The sequence below is a fragment of the Nasonia vitripennis genome, chromosome 5, assembly GCF_009193385.2.
Source record: "Nasonia vitripennis strain AsymCx chromosome 5, Nvit_psr_1.1, whole genome shotgun sequence".
Lineage (NCBI taxonomy): Eukaryota > Metazoa > Arthropoda > Insecta > Hymenoptera > Pteromalidae > Nasonia > Nasonia vitripennis.
In genome coordinates, this window is record NC_045761.1 from 2,498,046 (window position 1) to 2,508,326 (window position 10,281).

At 33.4% G+C, this 10,281-nt stretch overlaps 1 protein-coding gene across 4 annotated transcripts; it reads left to right on the forward strand.

The window, feature by feature from the left end:
* The first annotated feature begins 204 nt into the window (after nt 1-204).
* Nucleotides 205-10,273, forward strand: LOC100123153 (protein mini spindles). Of its 4 annotated transcripts, none has more exons than XM_031931755.2 (30): nt 205-473; nt 555-822; nt 1,301-1,367; nt 1,446-1,639; nt 1,722-2,048; nt 2,120-2,522; nt 2,604-2,798; nt 2,875-3,531; nt 3,608-3,978; nt 4,064-4,247; nt 4,317-4,529; nt 4,610-4,846; nt 4,921-5,083; nt 5,151-5,320; nt 5,390-5,554; nt 5,631-5,903; nt 5,996-6,199; nt 6,275-6,410; nt 6,482-6,675; nt 6,756-6,958; nt 7,171-7,350; nt 7,680-7,853; nt 7,930-8,095; nt 8,171-8,329; nt 8,417-8,604; nt 8,670-8,832; nt 8,907-9,083; nt 9,164-9,280; nt 9,347-9,524; nt 9,595-10,037. In XM_031931755.2, exons 3-30 carry the CDS (start codon nt 1,311-1,313, stop codon nt 9,723-9,725), a joined length of 5,979 nt encoding a protein of 1,992 aa, XP_031787615.1. In that variant the 5' UTR covers nt 205-473; nt 555-822; nt 1,301-1,310; the 3' UTR covers nt 9,726-10,037. The 4 variants fall into 4 exon arrangements, with proteins under 4 accessions (XP_031787615.1, XP_032456473.1, XP_032456474.1 ...); XM_032600582.1 differs by having other exon boundaries at nt 264-439; XM_031931756.2 differs by lacking the exons at nt 205-473; nt 555-822 and adding an exon at nt 851-1,062.
* Nucleotides 10,274-10,281: the final 8 nt, after the last annotated feature.

Below are 10,281 nucleotides of genomic sequence, written 5' to 3' on the forward strand. Positions count from 1 at the left end.
AGTCGCAATGACGGTTAACCGTTGTCCTCTTGTGCGTATACATATATATATATGCACATATAAGGACATTATGCTCTCAAGCGAGCACTTACGGCGATGATCGCCTTGAAGTCGTCAGCTTACAATGGATTATTCAAGGCAGCCAACTACCCTGCAGCTTTCGAAATAACGTTCGTTATATTTCGAAATTGGGAAATGCATTTTAAATATTCGGAGAAATTGGTGACTGCGATGCTCGTGGATGGGATCGATTGATGCAGTTCTTACATGGATAGACGCGTCGTTACTCGTTAGTTGCTCGGGATTGATAAAGTTGACATAGTGTAAGGATTATTGGAAGAGAGCAGAAGACATACATAGACAAAGGGCAGCGATAGTCCTTGCAACAATAAAGTATAAGTTCGATCGATTTGTGATATCGTATCTTTCAAGGAATAAAGTAAACTCAGCCGATAACTGTGACAACTTACAGCGTAGTTCCCTAACATTCTGCAATATAACTATTTATAACTATTAATATTGATAAAATATATATATGTATTAAAAAAAAACAGGACGTCCTTCCCAGCGCGTCGGTAATGCAGATTGTCAGCAGTGCTAACACACATATTTGAAAATATCAAACGGAATTCCGCGCAGCCGAGAAATGGCCGCCGAAATGTCGCTGCTGCACGGCTAGCGAATATCCTAGGCGATCCAGTGAGCTCTCAGAGGTCCGCATCATCGTACAGCGGGCAGCGAGTTTTTTCGATTCGCGTCAAACCCATTGGTAACGTTACGGATCAGCAAAGTGTCATCGCCAAGGAGCCAGCGGCTGATGAAGTAAGTGACAATACATTCCTCCCCCCCTGTCTAAATAGATATACAGCCCTGCGAAGGCTCAGGAGCTGAAAGTCGAATTGATCGTTCGCGAATCGCGCTACGGGATTTTGGTAGCAAGACGAAAAACGCCAGCTTTCCGCGTCTCGCGACTCTGTTTTTCACGCCTGTCGACGCTCGCGTTGTTTGTGTTTCTTCCGCGAGAAGATTCAACGCAGTAGAGCTTTGCCGTAGGTTATGAACGTAAGCCAATTGTATTGATTATGTTATTGTCTTTTGAATTTTATTTCATGCATAAGCCGCAGGATCGTCGGGTTACCGTTATTGCTCTCGAGAAGGATTGGTGGTTTGGTCTAGTCTCGACTTGTAGCTTTGATATTGAATCTTAACGAGATGTGTTGAGCATTTCAGATCGCAGTAGAAATCGTTTGAATGATTTATATTTTCATTTTTTAACCGTTCGTGAACGTCTTGTTTTTAGCTAGTAAAAGATGGAAGAAGACACTGAATACACAAAATTACCTGTTGAAGACCGCTGTGTGCACAAGGTGAGTACTCTGTTTGGAAGCTCATCTAGTTTATCGTTTATTCATCAAGTTTCATATTGTTTTTAAAAATCTTATTAGTTATGGAAAGCACGTGTACATGGATATGAAGAATGCACAAAGACATTTAGATGTATCGATGATGAAAAGTCACCTGAGTGGAACAAGTTCCTTGGCCTTGTTAAGAAATTTGTTATTGACAGCAATGCTGCAGCGCAAGAAAAGGGGCTGGAAGCAGTGCTTGCATATGTTGAAAATGCAGCTGCTGCTGGAAAGTGAGTTTTCATTATTATTCATGTTGCTTCATTTATTCATGTATTAGATTAATTAAAAAATGCACCAATTTATTTTTTCAAGAACAACTAGTGAAGTTATGAGTGGAATTGTCACAAAGTGCATTGCCGCTCCAAGAGCTAAGACAAAGGACTTAGCCATTCAAGTAACGTTGATGTATATTGAAATTGAAAAACACGAGGCTGTACAAGAAGAGCTTGTCAAAGGAACAGAAGCTAAAAATCCAAAAATTGTATCAGCAAGCATTGCAATTCTCACTCTTGCGCTCAAGGAATTTGGTCCAAAAGTTGTAAACGTAAAACCTCTAATGAAAAAAGTTCCTGCTCTACTTGAAGATCGTGATAAGACAGTGCGTGATGAAACAAAAGCTTTAGTTGTTGAAATATACAGGTAAGATATTTGTTTTATATTCAAAAGGGTGACGTTTTATAAAATGCTCATAAAATAATTTTTTTATTTAGGTGGATTGGTGCTCCTCTAAAACAACAGCTAAACACATTGAAGCCCCTTCAATTGTCTGAACTAGAAACAGAATTTAATAATTTAAGCAATGAAAAGGCTGTTCCAGTGAGGTATTTAAGATCTCAAAAGCCTAAGGTCTCGTGCCATGTAGATCTTAATACTGGTGAACCTGACAATGATGATGAAGTAGATGATGACGATGGAAATCAAGTTGATATAGATCCATATGAACTAATTGATCCTGTTGACATTCTGTCTAAGTTACCAAAAGATTTTTATGACAAAATTGAATCGAAAAAGTGGCAAGAAAGAAAGGAGGCTCTTGAAGCTTTAGAAACATTAGTAAAAAATCCAAAACTAGAAAATGGAGATTATGGAGAAGTTATTCGCGCTCTCAAAAAAGTAATAGCACAAAATACTTAAAATTTGTTATATATATTTAGATTTCCAGTCAATTGAATTAGTAATTTTCTTTTTTTTCAGGTAATATCAAAGGATTCTAATGTTGTAGTAGTAGCTTTGGCTGGAAAATGCTTAAGTGGTTTAGCGACTGGTCTAAAGAAACGATTTCAATCGTATGCTACAGCATGTCTTCCGGCAATTTTAGAGAAATTTAAAGAAAAGAAACAAAACGTTGTTGTGGTTCTTAGGGAATGTGCAGATGCAATCTTCCTTAGTGTAAGTGTCGGATAAAAAAAATTTTGAATAAGACATGGATTTATTTATAAACTAAAATAATGAATATTTATTGCAGATTAATATTGAGCAAATCTTGGAAGATGTATTAGCTGCATTTGAAAACAAAAATCCATCCGTTAAAGCTGAAACTGCGTCTTTCTTGGCTCGTTGCTTTGCAAGAACACCACCGCCTAGTTTAACGAAAAAATTATTGAAGGCTTATACAGGACCTCTGCTTAAAATCCTTAATGAACCTGACCCATTAGTAAGAGACAATGCCGCCGATGCACTTGGAACGGCAATGAAATTAGTTGGAGAAAAAGCAATGTCACCTTTCCTAGCCGATTTAGATAACTTAAAAATGTCAAAAATAAAAGAAAGCGCTGAAAAAGCTGTGATTCTCGTAAAAGTATCTACGGCACGTAAAGCACCTAGTGAAAGGCCGAATACTGCGCCAGCAAAGATTGAAGCTCCAGCCAGAGAAAATAATGCAAAAACTACCAGGCCTAAGACAGCTGCTGGAAAGAAGCCTGTTGCTAAGAAACTTGCAGCATCATCAGTTACGAATTTAGCCACGTCAAAAAAATCGGCACCGAAACCACAAGTCGAAAAAAATTTAAGCAATGAAGAGGTTGATGAGATGGCTTCTGAAACGTTACCTAAGGAAGTTTTATCAGGGCTTGTTGATACCAACTGGAAAAATCGTTTGGCTGCTGTAGAACAGTTGACCGAGGTGAGCTAGCTATCTAATCTTTTTATTGCATATAAATTATAATATTTTAACTTGTATTTTCATTAAAAATTTCTAGCATGTGAAACAAATGGAATCTTCTCAAGTGTCGACACAACTCATTGTAAGAGTATTAGCTAAAAAACCTGGATTTAAAGACACTAATTTTCAAGTTTTAAAACTTCGTTTAGAACTTGTCAAAATGTTAGCCGAAAATTATTCATTCTCAAGTACTGTGACTGAATACTGTTTAATGGATGTAACAGAAAAATTAGGTGATGTCAAAAATTGTACTACGGCAGCAGAAACCTTAACAGCTATAGCTGAGGCTACAAGTCTTGAACTAGTAGCAAATGAAGTCATGTCCTTTGCTTTCAATCAAAAAAATCCCAAGGTGCAGCAAGAAACACTCTCCTGGTTGGCCAAAGCATTAACTGAATTTGGTTTCACGTAAGTAATCTGTAAATTTTATTTATGTTTTGATACATTTTTTACCATTCAATGGTGATTTCTCATAAAATAATATTCTATTTAGATTGAATACAAAAGTTTTAATTGAAAATGTCAAGAAGGCTATAAGTGCAACAAATCCAGGTATTCGTACAGCCGCTATTTCATTATTAGGTACTATGTACTTGTACATTGGCAAGCCACTGCTAGCATTTTTTGAGAATGAAAAACCAGCATTAAGACAACAAATCGAACAAGAATGTGAAAAGGTACATATAATTTGGGAATCAAATTTTGGTTTGAGTACTCTCTTACTACTTATATCATTTAATTAAAAGGTCGAAGGTGAAACACCTCCTGCTCCTATTCGCAAAGTTAAAGGAAAGAAAGGACAACAATGTCAAGGTCAAGGCGATGAAGAAGATGATGGAGAAGTAGAGGAACAAGCACCCATGACTAAAGCTGATATTAGTGACATGTTACCAAGAGTTGATATTAGTAACCAGTTAACAGAAGCTCTTTTAAATGAGTTATCTGATAAAAATTGGAAGGTGATTTTATATATTCTGATTTCTAATATTACATTAATCTGTTCAATTTATTAATTAAAATATATAATTTATTTATAAAGGTGCGCAATGAAGCTATTCAAAAAATTACAAACATTTTAAACGAGGCAAAATTCATTAAGGGTTCTCTTGGAGAGTTACCACAAGGGCTAGCGCAACGGCTAGTTGATAGTAATAGTAAAATTGCACAAAGCACATTAGGCATCTGTGAAAACTTGGCAACAGCTATGGGTCCACCAATAAAACAACATATTAGAGTACTTTTTCCTGGATTTCTCCATTGTCTCGGCGACTCCAAAGTAAGCGCTTGCCACCATTATAAACATACTTAGTTTTTAAATTGAACAGCATCCACCATTTTCTCAAATTTTAGGCCTGGATTCGTACAGCTGCAATTTCTTGCATGAACACTTGGGGAGAACAGTGTGGCTATAAAGAATTTTTCGATGGTGAAATGATTGGAGATGCTTTGAAATCTGGATCACCAACATTAAGGAATGAACTTTGGACTTGGCTTTCCGAAAAATTACCTAATAGTATGTTTTACCTAAATTAAACAGGAAAAAGTTGACTCGCAAAACTTAAAATATTTTTTTTTTTCAGTTCCAACAAAGCAAATTTCTAAAGATGAACTAGTTACATGTTTGCCAATTTTGTATAGTAATGTTGAAGATCGCAATTCTGACGTTAGAAAAAATGCTCAAGAAGCAGTACTTGGCTACATGATACATTTATCTTACGAAGCTATGATAAGGCATACAGAAAAATTAAAGGTAGACAAATTTAATTTTTCAAAGAGTTTGTAATGAAATCTTTAAATATAATTAATATTTATATTTTAGCCTGGATCAAAGGCTGCTGTGATTGCTGTTTTGGACAAGGTTCGTCCAAACTTGCCGGTTAAACCATTGCCACCTAGTAAAAAAGCACCTGTTGATGATGGTGGCTCTAAAGCTGTTAAAAGTGGAGGTGCTATGAAAGCTGCTAAAACTAGTGTCAAGACAAAAGTAAACATTGTTTTTATCTTCAAACAAAAAAGTTTTAAAATGTTATATTTAACGTAAATTAATCATCATTTTTTAGGGCGCAGCTGCCGCTAAACCTACTAGTGCACGTAAAAAAGATGACGATATTGATACGAGTCCGTTGTTAGCTGTAAATAATATGAAACATCAACGATCAATTGATGAACAAAAATTAAAAATTTTAAAGTGGAACTTTACGACGCCGAGAGAAGAATTTGTTGACTTGTTAAAAGAATTAATGTCCACAGCAAATGTTAATAAAACGCTGATGGCAAATATGTTTCATTCTGATTTCCGTTATCATCTTAAAGCTATTGAATCGTTGACTGAGGTATTGTATCTTATTAATTATATTCCTTTTAAATAAATTAATGAATTTAATACATTATATTAAAATTTATTAATACACTTTTCCATCTAAAGGATTTACCTGGTAACAGTAAAGCACTTGTATCTAATTTGGATTTGATACTGAAGTGGTTGACATTGAGATTTTTTGATACAAATCCATCTGTACTTCTCAAAGGACTAGATTATTTACAAACAGTTTTTAATTTTTTGATAGAAGATCACTATCATATGTTAGAAAATGAAGCTGCGTCATTTATTCCTTATTTGATTATTAAAGTACGACATTTTCTCCATAGTTATTTCGAATTTATAATTTTTCCTACATTAATTACTAATACTTATTTTCTGCAGATCGGAGATCCAAAAGATGCAGTAAGAAATGGTGTTAAAGCTTTGTTTAAGCAAATTGCAATGGTTTACCCTGTAAGTAAGTTGTTTTCTTACGTCATGGAAGGTTTAAAGTCTAAAAATGCTCGGCAAAGAACAGGTTTGTAATTATATTAAAGGCTTTGTATGTTATTTACTAGCTTGCTTCGTTATTTATTTTTACTATTTCAGAATGCCTGGATCAATTAGGAGCGCTTATTGAAAGCTATGGTGTCACAGTTTGTCAACCGTCCCCATCAGCAGCTCTAAAAGAAGTTGCTAAACAGATAGCTGATCGTGATAACTCAGTTAGAAATGCAGCATTAAATTGCATAGTTCAAGCTTACTTTTTGGAAGGAGAACGAGTGTATAAGTTAGTTGGGCAGGTAAATGTTTAGAAACTGAAATTGAATTAACTTTTTAAGAATAAGAAAATTTCATTTATACTTTTTTTTTTTTAATGAAGATCTCAGAAAAAGATCAGTCATTACTCGATGAGCGGATCAAACGAGCAGCAAAGAATCGGCCGACGAAAACGGCACCTCCAACAAAAATGAGAGTTCCTCAGGCGCAGGCGCCTGCTCCTACGAATGACGTTAATGATATGGAGGAAAATAATTATGATGACGAGCCTGAAGAAGAACAAAAAATAGAAGAAGAAATAGAAGAGTAAGTACAATTTATGTTCAATGCAGTTTTCACTTAAACATAGCATAAGAGTGCAATATAAAGTTTATTCCGCTAAGTAGATTTAACTTTTAAATATTCTTTATTTTCGTGTAAACCTTTTTGACATTTTCTCCCCTCTTTTCCTCGCTAAAATATAATTTTTTCTTTTACTTTTTTTATTTTTTGCTTTGACATTTTATTGACAAATTCAGGAAGGAAAATGAAGTAATTACTCCAGAAGATGACGATAATAAAACACTGGAAGCTACTTTTGTTTGCGATGATAATAAAAATTATTATGAGAATGTTAAAAAAAAGGAAGAGTCTCATTCTCGTGAAAAAGTGACAAAAATGTCATCATCAAACGAAAATCAGTCTAACGATGATAAAACGTTTGTTAATTTCTTTTTTTTTTTTGTTTTTGTTTTATTTTTTTTTTAATATTTATGGTGACGGGTTGTAGATAACAAATGTAGATACTTTAGTTAATTTCTAAATTAATTTTTTTTCTATATTTATATAAAAGTGCCCTTTTATACTATGAGTGCTACTATGTTATGTTAAAATTATTCCTATTTTTGTCCTTATTAAACCTTGACTTTTATTTATTATCTTCTAAAATTTTTGCTGTTTTCAGTGCTCGAGATATTTGTTTAGAATTATTTGTGTTTAAATTTGTCTTGTATCGTAAAACGTCTAATGTCGATATTTTCTTCTTTAGAACATCACCTGTGCAACCTCAACTAAAAGTATCTGGTCCATTTGGATTAGACATGGAATTATTGCAGAAAATCGAAACAAATGCTCCAGTAAAATGTAGAGTACCAAAATTAATAGAACCAAGCGTAGATCTGAACGAAACGGTAGAAATGTTAAATCCAACTCATCCAAGGCAGTAAGTTTTAGTTTTTTATTACAAGAATCAACATTCCTATTGATTTTTTTTTAATACTGTGTACATTTTACATTAGAGTGATCCCGATATCACCTCCAAAACTGTTGGTACCAAATTCCACGGAAAGCATATCACCAGTTAATTCGTCAATTGGTAAAGAAGACAGTTTAGAGAGAACTGTTCTTGGCATGGCCAGTTTAGATCTTACAACGGCGATCCAGTCCATGAGCGCAATGGAATCCGTAAGTTTAGTTTGGTACATAATTTTATATTTTGTTTTTCCATTAAATATAATAGATTTTTTCGTTATTTTTTAGTTCTTAAAATCGTATCAAGTATCAATGTTACAATCAAAAGAGGATAAGTTCATAAGCTCCGTGAACATGCAATTAAAACTTCTGCAAACCTATCCTCTGCATCAAGGTAATGCGCAGGTATCAAAAGGTTTCAGAACGACGTTCATGATTATACTTACTGTAAGCAGTGTTAAATTATCTTAATTATCTTTTTTAATATATTCTGAAATTAATTAATATACATACACATATTTGAATTCTAAACAGTTTTATGACACGGGAATACTTGGAAAAAATGTGCCACTTCAACATTTAAAGGACCTCGTAGATCAAATGATTGGGTTTTTAGCAGAAAAGAAACTGGAACGTTTAAATGACGCAGAAGCTTACGTTAGAGTAATAAATATGATTGTTTTGAGAATAATTGATAACTCAGATCATACTACAATAATATGGTAATAATTTGAAATACTGTTCATAGCTTCGTAAATATTTTTTTACTCATTTTAATTTTTTACAGCGTACTTATAAAATTATTACATGAACATGCGGATTCGAATGGACCAGCAAAATACGAGGAATTAATAATGAAATGTCTTTGGAAAATTGTAAAAACAATACCCAATTGGGCAGGAGATTTAGATTACGATACAATACTTTTAGAAGTTCATAACTTCTTCAAGGTATGTCATTATCATGTTTATCATAAATTGAAAAAATTTTCACAATTACAATTTCGTGCAATTGATAATTTTAGGATTACCCGTCAGCATGGTGGAAGAAACAGAAAAAGCCTGACACACCAATGAGAACAATTAAAACTGTATTGCATAGCATGACTAGAGTTAAAGGCAGCACAATACTGAGCCATTTGACGCAAATTAATAATACCAGTGAATCAGAGCTACGATCCTACTTAATGCGACTAATAACGGTTAGTTCATAAAGACTAATTTGTATATCAAAACATATTTTCATTATTTATTTGCACAATCAATTATTTTTGTACTTTAGACTTTCAAGCCAGATGATGCAGCTAGTAAATCCAAAGCAAAGAATGTAACAAAATACACACAACAGCAACTATCAGAAATATTTAAAAAAATTGGTTCAAAGCACCAAGCGCAAGAAGTACGTATACAAGCGTTCTTTTGAACATTTATATAATAAACATTCTAATCATTGACATTTGTTTAGGGTCTTGCACAACTCTACGATTTCAAATTGCAATTCCCAGAAGCAGATGTTCAACCATTTTTAGAAAAATCTCATCAGTATTTCCAAGATTTTATAGAACAAGGGCTTAAAGATATAGATGAAACAAGAAAAAATCAGAATCTCTTATCAGGACAAGCAAATAAACAACACAATACTGGTATATAAGCTAATTTATCTAAAATACATTAAAAACATAAATAAACGAGAAATTAATTTATTTTTCACAGACGGATCACGATTAGGAAGCACTAATGAAGATGGAAAGAATTTAATGGATCCAATGCATAGGTTGGAAAGACTGAGAGCTCTGGAAGCTCAGTGTATGAATATTAATCCAAGTCAGTCTAATCAAGCATGAATGAAAGAAAATCTTTGTATCTAATTCTAACGGCAGTCTTCGATAATTACATTTCTAATAATAATAGCAAACCTGATCAGATGCTATATAGATCAATTGCCCATACCAATTTGGAAAAAAAAAATTATTAAAATAGTTGTGTATAGTTCATAAATCAGGATGTTCGTGTGACTTTTTGTTATGAAATCACTTGTATTTATTCGAAATCTTTATGCATATGTGAATCAAGTTATCGAGCTTAGAGAGTTTTTTGCCAGGTTGAATTTTAGTGTATTTTTTCATCCAGTTGACGTTTTATCGGATATTCACTATTAAGATTATTTTTAATATTATAGATAACTATTACCACATTGTATATGTATAATATAGTAATAATTTAACAATACTCGTGCCGGATACCTTAGTTAATCTTAATAATTATATAAGAGACCCATGTATTTTTTGTAGTAATGTGAGACGGCGAAGCGTATTAAAAATTTACCGTCTTATTCATGTATAACAGGTAAATTTTTTTTTTTTTTTTTAATAAAAGTTAGATTGCAAATAAATTATACCC